The sequence below is a fragment of the Spea bombifrons genome, chromosome 6 (assembly GCF_027358695.1).
Source record: "Spea bombifrons isolate aSpeBom1 chromosome 6, aSpeBom1.2.pri, whole genome shotgun sequence".
In the NCBI taxonomy this organism is placed as follows: Eukaryota; Metazoa; Chordata; class Amphibia; order Anura; family Pelobatidae; genus Spea; species Spea bombifrons.
In genome coordinates, this window is record NC_071092.1 from 41,498,536 (window position 1) to 41,517,476 (window position 18,941).

The window sequence follows — 18,941 nt, forward strand, 5'->3', positions numbered from 1 at the left end:
TTAAGGACTGCACTGCCCTCTAGTGGATATTGGGATAAGTGCAGTATATATGTTTTATCTTTGGGGATTAACAACATTCCAGGGGCTGCTCAAAAAATACATAAAGGGAAGCGCAGACCTAACAAGCATTTAAATGCAGATTGTGGGGGTGCTGCTGAAATGAATAATTCCTCCTAATAAAATGCATAGGGAGGGAGAACTAAGACACAAAGTGCCTGGTAGGTTTCACGTATCGAGTTACCGGGTCTATATCTGGAGAATATTGTGGTTACACTTTTGTGACTTTATGTGACTTTTTATAATTGTATGTCTAAAACCAGCTATTTGTACAAATCAATCATTTTTACAAATTGAGCGCACGGGCACATTGCAGATAAATATAATGTTTTGATAATTTTGGTGCTAAATTTTTGCTGCAAACACCACCGCCATCTGATTAAATCATTGTATCAGGTAATGCAGTGCTGCCCCCTACAGTATGTGGGCGGTATGACATCACAGAAGAGAATCAATTACTCTGTTCCAGATCCCACATACTTTACATATGCTGGTTAACAATGCATAAAATGTTTACCTGTCCTGAGAAAAAATGGCCAATATGGGCACTCTAAATAAATATAGGGCGAGAAGTCCCAGGGTGCATGCCATGAGCACAGACGCTTATTAGACAAGACACTAGTATGGCAGTAAATAAAGTTATAGGCTTAGTAGCCCAAATAAAACACTCTTTAATAAAAAAAAGGGGTTCTGTTACTTTAGGAAGCTGAATACCTGAAGTTTGTTCATTAAGTTGTATTACGATACATTCCTCTGGCGTGAATGGGGTTAAAAGTGGGCTAACTGCTCAAGCAGTGTTCAGTAAAAACCACCTCTTTTTTTATTATTATTTTGCTGATTTAGTGGTATTTTCATATTGTTTGTGAGTAAACGGTTAATTGCATTACTTTTTATTCTTCTTCTGTATAGGGCATTCTGTGTCTATTGTGTGCTGCCCCCTACTGGTGGAAGATTAAACACATTTACAATAGGTTTCCGATAAATTGACTTAAAAAATGCAACTTTTATTATTATTGCTCTTATTTATTGAACTATATAATGCTATCATATCCCACAGCGTTGTACAAGTGGTAAACATAACAAGTGGTACATCACATAGTAATTTGGACCAAAAGGTGAGAAGGGCCCTGCTCAAAAGAGCTTACAATCAGGAAAACTTTAATTATAAACCTTCCTCTTTGTAAAACTCATGAATAGCACAGATTATCTAAAATATGAGTTATTAATATTTCACTTTAAATTACTTCATCAGTTTACTCCACAACAGAGGCCATGGGATGCTTCATGTGGCTACTAATCCAGGCGATGTCAGCCGTCATCTTGAAAAACTCTTTCTATGGGCTTAAAGTAAAGGCGAATTCCATTCAGAGAGCGTAAAACTATTTGCGGAGCTTTTTGTGGCTCGTTCTTAAGGTCTGGTAGCAAATGGAATCTCTGTAAGGTCAGCGCCGCTGCCACTTTCATCTCATTCATAGCAAAGTTCTGCCCGATGCAGTTCCTGGAGTCACGCAAAGACTTTAGATGATTTTTTTTAAGAATCACAATACATTGGAATAAACAAATCATGTTATTGTAAAAGGCTGGAAAAAATAACTTCATTCATTCAAAAATGTATTTATATTCTATTTATTATAATGAGTTTCTTTATAGAAACGTTATCCTTACCTAGACCCTGCGGAGAATGGAAGGAAGGCATGGGGGTGTCTGTTGATTGAATTATCTGAAGAAAACCTCAAAGGGTCAAACACCTGGAACATGTACATAACAATGTAATAACCTACATTCATTAACAAATACTGTGTGAACATATGATGTAATATGTGTGGACGGACCGTGAGAATTGGAACATTACCATTCGTATTTTATTACCAGATGTAACAGAAAAGAACATTTATACAAAAATACAATATATAATACAATACAAAATATATAAAAAATACAATACAAAACAAAAATACAACACAAACTTATATGAATCCTGCCCAAAATGCTCTAATGTTAAGGAATGATGGCTATGGGGTTTTATGGCAACAGGGCTTCTTTGTAATCGATACGGATACGGATACGATAAGGGATACATTGAGCATCAAAGCACTGGGGAGCTTGATGGTCCAATAGAGCAATCTACCCCAGCTTTCGCTTCAGATGTGCTGCCTCCTCCGGATCTGCCCCACTGACAGCCTAGGCCAGAATATGCCACTGATAGGGAAACTGTAATTACCCCGGCTATCACCCCTCCCCAGGCACAGGAGCTCAGGATTTAGAGAGCAAGGAACTGTGCAAAATTAGGACTTTATAATAGCTGGAATATGTGAACGTATTTTACAGTTTTTGGGCTATTTATGATCATTGTCTTTATTTGAGAGACCCCCCAGAGACAGAATTGAATCAGTTGTTTGCCATTTATAGCGAACGCGTGCATTCCTTACCTCTGGGTCTTTCCATAGACTCGAGGATCTGTTTATGGCGTAGATGGACAAAATGATCACAGAACCTACAAGAAAATGCAAACATGATACGTGATACATTATCCACAGCATCTGAAAAAACCTAGGACACATGCGGGCACATCATAAAAACTTCACGAGAATAAGGCATATATTTCCACCAATACCTTTTGGTTGCAAAAAGAGAATATGAATGTATTAGTGGCAATAGTATTAGCTAACCTTTCTCCCAGGTATGGTTTAGAATGTTTTCAGGGGTTCAGAGGACTATAGATCGTTGTATCCAAAATAAAGAAGCAGAGGCTCACCCTGAGGATTTATTGAAGGACTTGGTGGTACCCTGGCTCGTGCACCATCTCATTACTGAGTGCTGCGTTCCAACCTTTCTTTCTGTGTATAGATCATTGTAAGTGACCGATGGCGCATAAAAAATTAATATATATATTCTAAGGGGTAGTAGAAGTATTATTAAACAGTCATCTACAGACACCAGAAAAGCCAGAAGGCTTGTTTTTCCCTCAGAAATCTCATGGTGCTGCCACAACCACAAGGGATTCTGGGTAGGAGCATGCAAATAAGATCAACAACAATCACCTTTTGCCTCTATATCCACTTTATACATGGATCCCTTGAAAGTAATTGCCCGCTGTACAAGACAGCCTTTAGACAAAACTCGGGAAGAGAAAAACAATCCTTCTGGCTTGTCTGGTGTCTGTAGATGAGTGGTTAATGATGCTTCTACTTCCCACTTCATTTTAAGTGGAAGGGTTTTCCATCGCCTTTACCCACCATAACTTATGTAATGATATATATTCTATATTCTATTTTCTCATAAAGCGGACTAACCTGCTGGAAGTGTTCGCCCGTCACAGAAGGTGATAGGTTTGTTGAGCTGACGTGCGATCCCTGGCACTGGGGGGTAGAGACGCAAACTCTCCTTAATGCACCAGGTGGTATAGGTCATCTTTCCCAGGTCTTCCCTGTTTATATATAATATGTAATAATGTAATACACTCAGTGTATCCCCCATGAATTTGGATGTTCATCAACACATTGCGAATGTAAAACCTGTGAAAAAAAAAAAACCTAAAGAACTTTAACATTGATCTAGTATTAATTCTCTCTCTTCCTACCTCTGCCTCCGTTGCACACTCAAGTAATGGGAAATAATCTATGACAGACCTGGGGGGGGGAATCACTTTAACTTTCCTTCTACATTTAACTCATCTATTTAAAACCATGGCAAAACACGTACACCTATATACTTAAATATGAGTCAATTATCTAACTTCACAGTATATTAAATCAGAGCTTATTTTGCTGATGGTATTTATTTGAAGAAATATTAAAAATGTTTGTGTGTATATCTACGGATAATTCCCACCACTCCACGCAATCTCTATCTCCTAGGACTTCTCTGATCTCCTCTCGGCATTTCTGCTGGTGCTCGGGGTGTTTGGCCAAGCAGTAGAAGAGCCAAGAGATCCCGCTGGCCGTAGTATCGTGTCCCTCAAACATGAAGGTGTCCACCTCAGCCCGTATATCTTCATCTGACAGACCCTGACCATTCTCATCCTAAAAAAAACAATGCATTTTTCCAAAGAAGTTTGCCTTCACACTGAGGCAGGTCAATATTGGACAAAACAAATGTATCTACTAAAATAGACTATAAATGTAGACTCCCAAAGTACATGGTTGGATACAATCCATGGATTCAACATAAAATAGCACCAGGAGACATAATACCTGGAGGTGGTTAATAATAACCCAATAAAACAAAATCACACTAGTTGTCCACTGGAGCTTACTCTTGCACATAGTAGAATGTCCAGAAAGTCCAAGTGTCTCCTCTGCTGTACCTTATCCAGCTCCTTTCCGTATCGCAACGACTCCTTCCGTTGCTGTATAACTTTATCTACAGAATATATAAAATGTAGCCGGTGATAGATTTACTAAGGTGTGGGAAGTTGGTGAGGGAAAGCACGTTGCTCACCCGTGTGCTGATGGGCTTCTCTCAGCGCTCTCCTGAAGCGGTATCCATGGGGAGTTACGGAGTAAATAAGGTCATTGTGATACAGGAAATTCCGAAACCTGTGGTCCACGAGGCTGGATAACTCATATACAGATTTTATATATGTATTTTCACTAAAAAAGAGAGAGGGCAAAACAAAGTGAACCCTGAAGTTTCATTTAAAATTACCACCAAAGAATAGTCCATCCAACGAGACCAAGAAGTGGAGAAACTTACGGCAGAAAATTATATGAATGATTCTTCCCTTTTATTCAATCATGAAATATAAAAAAAGACAATAATGATTGTTTCCCAACCTGTCAGTCTGGCAGTTGCTGTTGTAACTAAAAGCACATTTCATGATGGTGTCCAGTGTCATCAGGCTGACATCATGAAAAACCTCCAACGAATGATCTGGACCAAATTCCCCAAACTTATCCTGAAACGACAAGAGTCCAAGGGCCGAGGCTAAAAAATACTAGATTAGAGCAGAGGGGTAATATGCTTCGTACTCTAGGGGTTTAAAGGGAACCTGTCACTTAACTATTAATTTAAATTCAGCAGAAAAATAACATTAATGTCCAGCATGCAGCCCTCCAGCAGTTGGTGGAGTAGAATCGCCAGGACACTGTCTGGATGTTGTCTCTCGAAGAGCAAGTTTGACAAATCTGTAATTAAACAATCATTGAGAACTTACCGAGGCTTCTAGAATTTAGCTCTACATGGGGAAAACTTCCTGAAGACAATCCAGAGGACTAATTAAGGTTTGAGTCTTTACATGAGGAAAAACGGGTAGACTAGATGGGCCAGATGGTCCTTATCTGCCTCAAATTCTATAATGTTTTAGGTAAGCTGTGTATACTTATAATATCTTATGAGGAACAGCGGATACTCTGTTAACTTGCAGAACCTCACTGGTGGGCAGTGAGAAGAAGGATGGGGCAAGTAGATTTAATAAATTAATTAAACAATGTTGTTAAGCTGTCACAGTTGAAGTTCTAAACAGCCCCTTGCTTGTCAGTTTATTTTGTTGTCCGAACAGACAGTGTTTACTGTCCCTGATAGGAACGACACAAAATCTAGTGGCCTGATTAAATGGCGTCCCGTGTGGATACACACCAAACGACGCTATAATCAGGGTTACAGAAACTGTGCTCTGTTGGCCACCAGCGGTCTACAGGACATTTCAAGCCGGTGCTCAGAATGATACAAGGTGCTTCAAAGAAAACATGTCACGAAAACTATGTCTTCTTAAGATATAAAGAGGGAGCAGGAAGGAATAGTTCATTAACCAGAACCTTAGATTGTACAATACGTTGAAGCTGTTACAATATTGATAACTTGTTTTTTGGTTCTTGGTCTCGGGTGTAATGTGTTTAAAAAGGTTCTTCCCCAAAGTTTGTCGAAGCACTGTACTAGATATCCTGCGTGTGTTTTATCACACAAAGTTCACATTTATTTACACAGTAAATAGGGCTGGATTTAGATGATAGGGGGGAAAGTAAGACTTGCTAGGTGGGTGATATATATATGCGTACAGTATGGGAATTAAAACATGCATGACGCCAAGAACTGATTATATATATATATAAGATTTGTTACCAGCATGACCCTGGTGCAGTCGGACATAACTTTCACATAAGGTTTCAGCACATCGTAGTGAAACCCGGGGGTTAACAGCCGCCGGTGCTGGAACCACTTCGGTCCGGACGACACCAATAATCCTTCACCTACAGCGACGGACACAAAAGTGCCTAATCAGAACAGTGCGAAAAGTCATATATATATATAGGATTTAATAGTAAAGGGTCAGGTTGGGTTGAGGTGGAGTCCACATATCAAGAGGTTACAGGAGTTTAGCAAAGATTTTCCTGAAGGTAACCTCGGGAGAAACACAGCGCACCCCAGGCCTTTCGAGTGAAATTATTTATAATACACGTTTCCTGCTGTCTACTACAGAGCTATATCGTAATATACCCCAGCGCTGTATACAGTAATATACCCCAGCGCTGTATACAGTAATATAACCCCCCAGTGCTGTATACAGTAATATACCCCAGCTCTGTATACAGTAATATACTCCAGCGCTGTATACAGTAATATACCCCAGCGCTGTATACAGTAATATACCCCAGCGCTGTATACAGTAATATACCCCAGCTCTGTATACAGTAATATACTCCAGCGCTGTATACAGTAATATACCCCAGCGCTGTATACAGTAATATACCCCAGCTCTGTATAAAGTAATATACTCCAGCGCTGTATACAGTAATATACCCCAGCGCTGTATACAGTAATATACCCCAGCTCTGTATACAGTAATATACTCCAGCGCTGTATACAGTAATATACCCCAGCGCTGTATACAGTAATATACCCCAGCTCTGTATACAGTAATATACTCCAGCGCTGTATACAGTAATATACCCCAGCGCTGTATACAGTAATATACCCCAGCACTGTATACAGTAATATACCCCAGCGCAGTAATATACCCCAGCGCTGTATACAGTAATATACCCCAGCTCTGTATACAGTAATATACTCCAGCGCTGTATACAGTAATATACCCCAGCGCTGTATACAGTAATATACCCCAGCGCTGTATACAGTAATATACCCCTGCGCTGTATACAGTAATATACCCCAGTGCTGTATACAGTAATATACCCCAGCGCAGTATACAGTAATATACCCCAGCGCAGTATACAGTAATATACCCCAGCGCAGTAATAACCCCCAGCGCTGTATACAGTAATATACCCCAGCGCTGTATACAGTAATATACCCCAGAGCAGTAATAACCCCCAGCGCTTTATACAGTAATATACCCCAGCGCTGTATACAGTAATAACCCCCAGTGCAGTAATAACCCCCAGCGCTGTATACAGTAATATACCCAGGCGCTGTATACAGTAATATACCCCAGCTCTGTATACAGTAATATACTCCAGCACAGTAATAACCCCCAGCGCTGTATACAGTAATATACCCCAGCGCTGTATTCAGTAATATACCCCAGCGCAGTAATATACCCCAGCGCTGTATACAGTAATATACCCCAGCGCTGTATTCAGTAATATACCCCAGCGCAGTAATATACCCCAGCGCTGTATACAGTAATATACCCCAGCGCTGTATTCAGTAATATACCCCAGCGCAGTAATATACCCCAGCGCTGTATACAGTAATATACCCCAGCGCTGTATACAGTAATATACCCCAGCGCAGTAATATACCCCAGTGCTGTGTACAGTAATATACCCCAGCGCTGTATACAGTAATATACCCCAGCGCTGTATACAGTAATATACCCCAGCGCTGTATACAGTAATATACCCCAGCGCTGTATTCAGTAATATACCCAGCGCAGTAATAACCCCCAGTGCTGTATACAGTAATATACCCCAGCGCTGTATTCAGTAATAACCCGCAGCATTGTAACAGCGAAACATCTAAATGCATTTGGAAATAAAAATCTCATTTACCGAAAGTTTGGGTTTTAGGCAAAAATGTGGTAAGAATAAGAGATGTGAGATATGAGGATAAATACATACCAATCCAAGGGACTATAAATTTATAGGCCATGTTGTCCTTTGGATCTGGGAAAAAAGAAAAGAATATTCACTTCCATCAACAACCTAAGAACATGGAACCCGAGGCATTCGTCTGCCAACCAGGAGAAAAACCAGTCCTAAATCACACATTAACACACACCAAATATACTAAATATTCATTTTATTATATATTCAGAAAAGTCATTCCTTACCCTGTCGAGACAGCACAGCCTTCGCGTAATCCGGGTGAGTGATTATCAGACAAGCTAAGAAGTTTCCCAGCCACAACGGGAAGCCATACTGGTGTTTCTGAGACCAGGCAAGCACACGATCCAGATCTTTCCCGATCTGCAGAAACTGAATTACAAACAGGCACGATCATCCGTGTGTAATAATATATACCTATTCCCCACACGGGACAGTCGGGTGTTATTGAACGGACAGGATAATACCCAGCACTAAGAATGCACATGGAAGTACACTCTAAGTACTTTCATATGCATTCTTCAAACCATTTACCAAAATGTGCTTATCTTAGGGAGAAGGTGCAGCTCCACAGCTGCAGCCCCACAGCTGCAGCCCCCCATGTGTCCTGATGTTCTACTGATTAAATAACTGGTGATGGGGAAAGGGGCAAATATATATCGGGGGATAATCATATGCATTAAAGTGTGTATGATGGCTAGAGTGTCTCTTTAACAGAGAAAGTTAGGAAAATCGTTAGATATTGGACAAAATGTATGTTTTTTTACCTCGTGAGCATTCCCGTACAACCAGTGGCACTTAGGACCTGGGAAGGGTCTGAAGGCTGCGACCAGTTCTCTCCATTTCCAAAACAGCCTGACTGCTTTGTACAGCACTGACAGGAGGCAGATCCAGGCAGCCCACTGGTACAACTCATCCGTATTCAAGGACAGTAGAGAGCGCAGTATGGGGGATGCCATGCTGGGTACCGGCTAACACTGGCTGCAGCCTGCAATCAGAGGTGGCAATCAGAAGGGAAGGGCTGGCACCTTCAGCCTCTTGCCTCAATATATGCACTGGCAACACACATTCATGCTCATACATACACATTCATGCTCATACATACACATTCATGCTCATACATACACATTCATGCTCATACATACACATTCATACTCATACACACACATTCTTACACATCCATGCAAACATACATCCATGCTAACAAACAATTACACAAACATGCTTACATACACTTACACATTCATGTCAACACACATACACTTATACATACATTCTCATTCTAACATACATATATTCACACATGCACCCCCTCCCTCTCGCACCCCCTCACCTTACCGGCAGCTTTCTCTCCGGTTGCTCGCACTTTCCCCTCGGGGTCGCGTAATCTCACGTTGTTTTGACCCCGCTACGTTCCGGCCTCCCCGTGAAATTGTTCACAAAGTGTCAGTCGGACCGGCCCTTTGTAGATGCATTTTGACCGGCCCCATCCCAGGCAAGCGGAATGAAGTATGGATTCTTGGTATGGAGGGCAGCAAATAGTTAACGTTTCTGTTTGGTAAAGAGGAGGGTGGGGGTCGGGAGAAAGGAGGGAGGGAGCTCATAGACCCGGCAGGGAGTGGGAGGGAGCTGCAGCAGGGCAGTGGGGATCGTGTGTTGTGTTGTTGTGTAACTTGATCGCAGTGTCACTGCAGTGTGTTGAAATGCTGGAAACCCGATCTCACAGACATGGTAGGAACTGAATTCAGTTAAATGATTTGATTTCTTCCTTTCAGTTGCCAAAAGACTAGTAAATGTGTGGCTTCTCCCATCCTCTAACAGTCCATCAGAGAGAGAGAGAGACCCAGGAGTCCAGGACACTACACTACACACTACATGTGTTATGTGTGCAGCATGGAGTAGCATTTATAATTCATTTATGTGAGAGTTTATGTATATTTATAAGTGTTTAGTGTGTGAGCATGAATATGTATGTGAATGTGTGTGAGAGCATGAATGAGTGTTAACATGAGTGTCCGTGTGTTGGCATGAAGGAGTTAGTATGTGTCTGTGTGTTAGTGTGTAAGTGTGAATGTGTGTTAGCGTGATGTGTAAGTTTGTTCAAGTGTGGGAGAGTATGTAACAATATGTGCCAGTGCGTATGTGAGTTGTGGAGAGAGGGCCAGAAGGTGCCAGCTTGGAGTTGAGGTTCAGTTATAAACCTGAACAATAGTAACCTGGCACTCAAAAACCGTTACTTTTATAATCTGTATTAAATGCAAGGTAAGAATTATATCCTATAGCAGAAAAAGCACTCATTTAATATTTGTGGGAATAAGTTAAATGTTCGTAATAAAAGAAACCATTCAACAATATATATATTTTATTTATCCATATGCAGCTCCAGCCACGTAAAAAATGACATCATAGAGACATTCAAAATGGAAGACAGATTTTCTTAAAAAAATGTAAAAACATTTTTAAATGAACACATCATTTTAGAACCCGTTTCCTTCTCATTCCACCTTCTTCAGGTAGAGGTGAACGCCATTCACCGAACGTAACACCAACTGGGGCACTTTCAGCGGCTCATTGGCAGGGTCGGGAGTCAATTGAAATCTTTTTAAGGTCAAGGCCGCTGCCACTTTCATCTCGTTCATTGCAAAGTTCTGGCCGATGCAGTTCCTGGTGGAAGGAAAACAGAGACAACTTCAAACAAACCAGTGAATTCCACCGAATTGTTCATCATCACCCTCCGAGAGCGAAGGATCCAAGTAATTAGGTCATTAGTATAAAAATTTCATTAAGGTATGAAGTCTGAATAGTGGAATTAAAACCATAGCAACCAAAGGAATGGTGACATCAGCAGGACCATTCCGATGGTTACTTTGGTAATAAAATTTTTTTTTTTTTACATTTTAACACATTTTAAGTTTTTTATTTCAAAATGTTCTTACCCGGCGCAATAAATTTTAGGACATTACTCCTTATCACAGCTTAACGAGCATATTTTTATCCCAAGCCATTGTATGAGATCAGGACATTTGGATGACCAAAAATGTGGCGTTTGGTTATAGTAGTTAACCCTTTAGACTTACAGGAACCACACTAGGGCTATATTGTTTATATTGTGTTAGAACTTGAGCAAGTGTACATATTATTTATATATATATATATATATGCCTATTTTTAGTTTGAGTTTATTTTACCCCTTCTATGGTTTTTTTTAGCCATATGTATTAAAGGTTAAGTTTAACCGATTTGGGTTCCGATTCTTTTTGATTTTATTGTTTTACTCTGATTGCACATTGTGGGATGCTCTTACCTTGATCCTGCCGAGAAGGGCAGGAAGGCATGCGAGTGTCTTTCGGATGAATTTTCGGGGGAAAACCTCAGGGGATCAAACACCTGGAAATAACAGTTCAGGGATAATCATTTAAAGGGGATATAAGCCCGATACACCTTCATTTGGCATGTTATGCTACAAGAATAGTGGAGAGCACAAAGTCTGCTGATTGCAAGCTAACAGTATTAGTGAATGCAATGTATATAAAGATTTTATGAATAATAAGTAAAATAAGAAGAATAGGTGATTTTATCTGCCATGACATTAAATGGAGTTATATGGAAAAAAATATTCTAGTCCACAGTTTCAAAAGTAGTCTTATTCCTGCCAATCCATTGGTTGCTATGGTGATAAGACTCTAAGGTTTTCAAACTTTGCACCAGAATCTCTTTATTTCCCATGCAGACCTTTATAATTTTTTAGTTGGGACTCATCTCTCGGTCACACTCACACAAGAGGTCCAGGGAATACAAAATCTTGTTCAGGTAGCGCTCTGTTGGCCTCGTCTGTTACTTGCCACAGTCTGGGTGACGTATATCTATTTACTTAGTAGCCAGCATCCTTGAATTTATTAACCCCTCACTCTCCGATATGTCATTGTGAGTCTGCGTCCACTATAAACATGGACTGACTGGTAATTTTGTTTCCAATTACCTCTGGGTTTTTCCATATGCTAGAAGATCTATTCATGCAATAAATACTCAGGAGTACAATAGCACCTGTCGGTAGATTAAAAACAAGGTAATTAAATCTTTATAGGACAAAAAATGAATATAAAAAGTGCAATAAAGGGAGACACCCCAGTTAAATAGGATTTTTTTTTATAATAACGGTACCTGGGGTCATTGATTATATAATAACCTTGTATATAAATTATGTTATTTTTTTGTTTTCTTTTATAACATCGTTCACTGACCTTTTGGTAAACTCCTCCCATCGCAGAATGTGATTGGCTGGCTGAGTTTGCGAGCTACTCCAGGAACCGGCGGATATAGACGTAGGCTCTCCTTAATGCAATAGGTTGTGTAGGTCAGTTTCCCCAGATCCTCCCTGGGAAAACAGAATTCATAAAGAGAAAATTAGGCTTCGGGCCTAACAATCCCCAATTAATGAGGGTCAGATATTAAAGTCTCAACTTTGACAGTTTTTGCCAGAATTTGATATCTCTGTAATTTCCTTTTGTGGTGACCCTTATTCAGAAAACGGAAGCACTTGAATGTCATGTGTTGCTGAGGAGAACCGATAAGTTAGGTCCTTAGCTTCCATGGCGCTAGAGAGGTGGCTACCCAAGGCCGCTGGGTACTATGGAGTAAAAATTGAACCATTAAAAAAAAAAACATCAAAGATTTTGGATTATATATCATTACCATTCCACAGTGTCTCTGTCTCCCATGACCTCATGGATCTCCTCTCTGCATTTCTTCTGGTGTTCTGGGTACTTTGCCATACAATATAAGATCCAAGAGATCCCGCTGGCCGTAGTATCGTGTCCCTCAAACATGAAGGTGTCCACCTCTGCGCGCAGGTCCTCATCAGACAGACCCTGACCATGTTCATCCTATAAAAAGAGAATGAAACAGCCAGTAAGACTAAGAAAATGTAAAGAAAATGGTTTCTGAGAAATATCATGTAGTTCCTCAGCTATCAGCACTAGAACCACTAGAAGCACCCGAGAACCTCAGACCCCATGGAATCCATTTACATTTAGAATATGAGGGGCCTAGCTTCAGAATATGTGATGCTGAGGATCTGCCCTTTTGCCCCCAGACCTTGAGATTGGTGATATTTTCTTTAAATAGTGGACTGTAATAATAATGTGATACACTAATGTTTATAATATACGACACAGATATTCGGAGGAGAGACACATTACCCGCGCACACAAAAGGATATCAAGAAAATCCAGATGCCTTTTCTGTTTGATTTTCTCCAGCTCTTTATCGTGCTTCAGAGATTCTTTTCTTCTCTTTATTACTTCATCTGTGTAGGGAGACAATGCCATAGCTATTAAAAGAGCTTTCTATGTGGAGTCGAAAAATGTGATGCCGTAAACCCTTAAAGCAATATAATAAAACGGCGGCAGTCATCTGTGTTAATATTCTGGGATTCCATGAGGAATGTCCTTCGAAACCCCTCGTCTACTCTAATATGAGCTTTGAAACCTTCATGATAATTATACTAAACCTAAACCGCCTTGTTTTACCCTAGTATATCATTTTTCTTGATTAATCTATTACATTTTTTGCCCAAATTCATTATGTCAGTGCTTGACAAACCCCAGTAATCAAAAATCATGGCTTTTGAACGTGTTTTTTTGGCTAATTTATAAATTTAGATTTTTCTTACCATCTGAAGAACAAACGTCTAACTTTACATCTTTTTCTATGTTGTCTAAAGAAAAGGTATCAAGTTCAACTATTGTCTGTTGGGCTAATATGACTAAATCCAACTTTCCTATCGGGTTATCTATGAAAGTCAAGTTGCCCCCTAAATTTGACTGCTTGGCTCCTAAAACAAACATAAAGGACAGAAACCCTTGGTGTAAGTTGATTTGTGGCGGATGGTGTGCGGTCATATTGAGGTTCCTGGCGCTGGAAAAATAAAAGTAAAATCCCTGCTTTCTCGCTCAGCATTTTTATGATATGATGCCCACGTAAAAGCAATATTTTGACCCTAATTAAGAGGGTCTTCATCAGGGAAGGGCATTATACAATAATATCAGTATGACAGGCCTTTTTTGTATTATGCACGTTCATCATGGAGACCCTCATCATTAGGGTTGAAAGGTGGCTATAACATGGGCATCATTTTTGTCTAATAAATATTGTAATTTCTGACTTTTTGGGATTTCCTCCTTTATTGTGTCATTAGAGATGGGTTTAGCAGGTTCTTCCTTATCCTCCAGCTTGATATCATTTTTGTTTTCCAATGCATTGCATTTCCATATTTATTTTGTTGATGCTTAGTGTATATTACTTGTCTGTGTGTAACATGAACGAGTCCTTTTACAATTGGGCTCATAAGACTCGTTTGGGCTCATCTTTGGTTGCGTATCTCCCCTAAACACTACATCGTACCTTAGTGGTAGGGTTACCTGTGTGCTGATGAGCTACTTTCAATGCCCGTCGGAAACGGAACCCATGGGGGCTGAAGTAGAAGATAAGGTCGTTGTGATACGGGAAACAGCGGAATCTGTGATCCACCAGGTAAGATAACTCGTAAACTGCCTTGATATAAGCATTTTCACTGTAGGGACAAAAAAAGGCATAACAGGTGGAGTCCAAAGCTTTCCAGACACACAATGCTAATACTGTGAGTTTTAATCATTCTAATGGATGAGAGGGTGGGGAAGATATTTTGTGAAAGGTAAGGGCGGCTGACAAGGCTATTTTTGTCCGTTTGTGGAAAGGAAAAATAAAACCCAGATACTACATCCCTTAACCTTAGAAATTTTAAGGGAGCAAAAAAGAAGTTTCATTGTCCAAGAGTTCCAACACCCAAATATTAAACCTGGATCACCTATCTTTTAACGCCTGGCAAACTAAAAACTTCAAACTTTTCTCAACACTCAACAGGAACATGACGTTGGTTTGTCAGATTAAATGAAATAGATTATTAAATAGGAGGCTGACAAACCTGTTATGCTGGCAGTTGCTCTGATAACTGAAGGCACATTTCATGATGGTGTCCAGAGTCATCAGGCTGACATGGTGGAAAAGCTCTACTGGCTTCTGATCTGACACCAATCTGTCCCATTTATCCTAAAACAATTAAACCCAGGAGAGAGAGAGGGCACAATATAAATAGATCAAGTGTTATACGCAACAGTTAATTGTAGAGCATTGTATGGTCTGTGGCTCAGAACCTGTAGGGGTGTCACGGTATGACCCTACTGTTGGTTTGGTAATGCATTGATTTATAGTCTGAATTACTAAAAAAAAATCATTATCTACAGAGTGGATATGACTCAGTTAGGTGTTAATGATCTCCTTTGGCATTTTAAATGAAAAATAAATTCAGGAAGAGGACAGAGTTGGAAGAAAGGGAAGTCTTGTGATGTTTGACCTTATTCCATCCTTGTACTTGGGATACCTTGAGACTTGGTAGGGTTGAGACTTGAGAGCAAATTTAAATCATGTAAAGGACAAATACTGATTAATTCATACTTGCTGGTCTGAGATCAAAAGTAGGAAGGTTAGGTAGAAGGGTTGAACTTGATGGACCTTTGTCTACCTTATGTACTAAGTAACTTTGAGATGTTCCTGAATTCATGCACTATTGGAAGAACTTGTGGAACATCACCAAGCAGCTCTGGTTTATATCACCACTTAACAACTGGTAACAAAATTTCTAATAAGTGTAATTGATATCACACGACCATATGGGTTCCTAAATGCTTGCTCAACCAACTTAAAAAAATTAGGGGTAAAAAAAGGGAAATGGGTTTATCTCTCCTTGCCTGTCCATAAACTATATGAACTACTCTTGTGACGTCTGTATTTATAATAATAATAATATATTTAATATAACTTCCATGTTTTTTTACCAGCATGACTTTGGTGCAGTCTGACATGAGCCTGACATACGGCTTCAGCACATCGTAGTGAAACCCGGGGGTCAGCAGCCGCCGGTGCTGGAACCACTTCTGTCCGGACAGGACCAACAGCCCTTTCCCTAAATAACACACAAATATAGAACTGGTCAAAGCAAGCAAGAAGGTTAATGTAAATAGTCCCATACATATTAAAAACAGTACCTTAATATGGTTTCATGTATTCTTTCAGACCCTATTAGATTTACTTCCCACTACAAAGCTACTGCTGGAAGGACCCAAGAATTACCACTTCTCCAATCCAACCAAAGTTGAGGTTCTCTACCATGAAGAAAGAAGTGTTTTTTATTTTTATTTTTTTTAAGGACAATGGTGTTAAATGCATATATAATTCGATATAGTAGTCGTATTACATACCAATCCATGGGGTAATGAAGTAATACGCAAAATCATCCTTTGGATCTGCAAGATGTAAAATAAGACTTTTTAGAGAGTCTCTAAGCCGTGTGTATCAATAGAAGCCACGCAACTCGCAGATCAATAAAGCAAATATATATTTATTACTGACTGATTATATTCATTTGTGATTGAGATACACACATTGTTGAATGAATGCCTTTAAGGAAAAACATTTTGATCTACAGAAGGCCATTCTGTTCAATCAGAGCTTTCCGAGTCCACAAATTCTGTTTAGCAAAAATACATTTATATATAAAAATATATATATAATTTCTTGCCTTGTCTGGATAAAATGGTCTTCGCGTAATCTGGGTGGCAGATAATAAGTGAAGCAAAAAAGTTTCCTAGCCACATTGGGTAAGCGTAAGTGTACTTTTCAGCATAGCCAGCCACAAGGTCCAAATCCTTCCCATCCTGGCGGAACTACAATCAAGACAAGAAGAAATAAGCGTAAAGCATTTATACGACGGTGAAAGTGTTAAATAAGTGATCATTTGCTATGTGCACGGGGATGGTGGGACCCGGTATGTATATCCTACTTTCCTGCCAACCTCCGCATCACTCCCTATGTAAACGGGGCCAACGGTGTGCCAGATGGCTAGTCCGGGTCTGGAAGATTGTAAGCTCTTCTCCTTTTTGTTATTGTGTGTAAATTTAAATTATTTTACTGTAACAGCGCTACAGAATCAGCTGGCACTATGTATATAAATGTAATGTAATGAGTCGAGTGCAAAAAAGAGGGGATCCCCAATTTCGGCTTGAATGAAATAAGAACAAATGAGTGTTTATTAATTATTATTATTATTATTATTATTATTATTATTATTATTATCACAATTATGAGTACATAAGTTTTGCAATCTTAATGAACGCCTCTGACCTACAGAGATACGGAGCGGTTCCTTGATGTGATTCGGTACAAAGCTCTATGTAAACATGATAAGATATATATACATTATCTGGATCTAGAGAACTGTAACTGCGGATCAAAGTCCACACTTAAATACACTGAAATGTAAGAAAAATATAAAAAGAGGGTAAAGGCATCGCTGTCTAGAATAGATCATTGGATGTTTTTGCATGGACGGTTTTGTAAATTGAGTTTATTTGTGTGTCTAGTTAGATAAGCTATAAAGTAATCTGCTTGGATCCGTACTTTCCTCTTGTGTTATCTGTGGCTTGCTAAATAATACAGGCTAGATCGGAATAAGAGGAAAATAGACATTCTAGCTTAAAGCAGAACATTGCATTTCTATAAAAGTACTAATATGTCAAAGACATGTCATACGAGCCAAAATGAAGAATGTTTGTCGTGTTGAACGTGTATTCAGGGCTATGGCTGATCATTAACGAGGATTATGTGCGGTTATTTCATGTTACTGTCGATGAAGGTAAGAGGTGAGCCAAACATTCTGCTTTGTAAACTCAAGTGACGTTTGTACCTAAGGTAGCTGCACCTCCTTTTAACTCAATATGTTCTATTTTAACTCAATTTTGTCTATAATGTATCAATTACTGTACCATGTTCTGTGTCCCATTTACTTCCCCCATCATATATCCATTAAATCCGTCTTCAATATATTACATTTGTTATTTAATTCTTTTTGGAAAAATGTTTAATCACGTAAAGTGATTTTGTGCTGCTATGGCAACAAAGACCTTCAAGCCAACAGAGCTCTATCTGTGTGTCAGATGGCTGCAGCGAAGCGTTCCTTGAGAAAATGTTACTTTGTTAAATAATTATTCCTCGGAAGCGTTTGGTTAGACAGCAGTATTATGGGAAAATGTTTCTAATGCCGTATTTAGTTACAAAGTTGTTCTATTCAGCAGAATAGGTGGAACAGCATCTTTACGGGGGGCATGCACGTCTTACCTCGTGGGCATTCCCGTAGAGCCAGTGCGTCTTAGGACCTGGAAATTGCCGGAGTTGGTTGATCAGTTCTTTTCGCTTCAAGTAAAGCTTGTACGCTTGGGAAAGGAGTAAGAGGAGGCAGAAGCAGCCAGCCCACCGGCAGAGCTGGGGTATATTCAGTGAAAGCAGGTCCAGCAGCCCATAAGATGCCATGATAATGATGGGCACTGAATGCCCCGCGCCTCTGAATGGGAGGCTGCTTATATAATGGCTTGGAGCGAACGGCTGTAGATGTAAGAGCGGGATAGAGACATACAAGAAAAACCTGGAGGTGGAGAGCATAATTAGTAGGGGGAGGGGAAGCCTGGGTCTTACGGCCAGGTACAGGGCAGGGCAGATACATTACTAAAAACTTTCCCTAAATGTAATGTTAATTACTTAGTCATTCATTTCTTTACATTTTTTTCCTCCCCTGCTGTCCCTCTTTTCTAGAAGCTCAGAATGTGTGCTGGGAATCACAGGGTTCTAGAGCCCTAAAAAAGACACAATACAGTATACACAAAATGGCAACAATGTGTTTATTAATTAAATAGCATAACTAATATATATATATATACTATGTGAGCATAAAATCTGGCAATCTGGCCCTTTTCTGCTGGGTGTCAAGCTAGCTGGGTACGGATCTCTCTTCTC

General features: G+C 39.7%; 2 protein-coding genes across 2 annotated transcripts; both read right to left on the reverse strand.

Annotated features, from left to right (window-relative positions):
- Window positions 1-1,059: 1,059 nt before the first annotated feature.
- LOC128499952 (cytochrome P450 4B1-like) lies at window positions 1,060-9,547 on the reverse strand. The gene is made up of 13 exons (XM_053468947.1): window positions 9,399-9,547; window positions 8,828-9,048; window positions 8,288-8,432; window positions 8,076-8,120; window positions 6,118-6,245; window positions 4,833-4,954; window positions 4,498-4,649; window positions 4,313-4,419; window positions 3,889-4,079; window positions 3,351-3,484; window positions 2,487-2,551; window positions 1,723-1,805; window positions 1,060-1,555 (listed from the first exon to the last, which is right to left on the reverse strand). Exons 2-13 carry the CDS (start codon window positions 9,017-9,019, stop codon window positions 1,366-1,368), a joined length of 1,554 nt encoding a protein of 517 aa, XP_053324922.1. The 5' UTR covers window positions 9,020-9,048; window positions 9,399-9,547; the 3' UTR covers window positions 1,060-1,365.
- Window positions 9,548-10,404: 857 nt separating this feature from the next.
- Window positions 10,405-18,545, reverse strand: LOC128500016 (cytochrome P450 4B1-like). The gene is made up of 12 exons (XM_053469023.1): window positions 18,270-18,545; window positions 16,675-16,819; window positions 16,355-16,399; window positions 15,932-16,059; window positions 15,022-15,146; window positions 14,480-14,631; window positions 13,259-13,365; window positions 12,753-12,943; window positions 12,302-12,435; window positions 12,040-12,104; window positions 11,365-11,447; window positions 10,405-10,724 (listed from the first exon to the last, which is right to left on the reverse strand). The coding sequence occupies exons 1-12, from the start codon at window positions 18,459-18,461 to the stop codon at window positions 10,556-10,558; spliced, it is 1,536 nt and encodes a 511-aa protein (XP_053324998.1). The 5' UTR covers window positions 18,462-18,545; the 3' UTR covers window positions 10,405-10,555.
- Window positions 18,546-18,941: the final 396 nt, after the last annotated feature.

What these genes read in the sequence shown, in the direction of transcription:
- LOC128499952 (XM_053468947.1), bottom strand. Translation starts at nt 9,019, where the DNA reads ATGGCATCCCCCATACTGCGCTCTCTACTGTCCTTGAATACGGATGAG. An exon ending in GTCTATGGAAAGACCCAGAG is followed by an intron (nt 1,806 to 2,486) that starts GTAAGGAATGCA and finishes TACATGTTCCAG; the next exon opens with GTGTTTGACCCTTTGAGGTT. An exon ending in CCATTCTCCGCAGGGTCTAG is followed by an intron (nt 1,556 to 1,722) that starts GTAAGGATAACG and finishes GCGTGACTCCAG; the next exon opens with GAACTGCATCGGGCAGAACT.
- LOC128500016 (XM_053469023.1), bottom strand. Translation starts at nt 18,461, where the DNA reads ATGGCATCTTATGGGCTGCTGGACCTGCTTTCACTGAATATACCCCAG. An exon ending in TCTACGGGAATGCCCACGAG is followed by an intron (nt 16,820 to 18,269) that starts GTAAGACGTGCA and finishes TCTTGATTGTAG; the next exon opens with TTCCGCCAGGATGGGAAGGA. An exon ending in CCCTTCTCGGCAGGATCAAG is followed by an intron (nt 10,725 to 11,364) that starts GTAAGAGCATCC and finishes TCCTTCCACCAG; the next exon opens with GAACTGCATCGGCCAGAACT.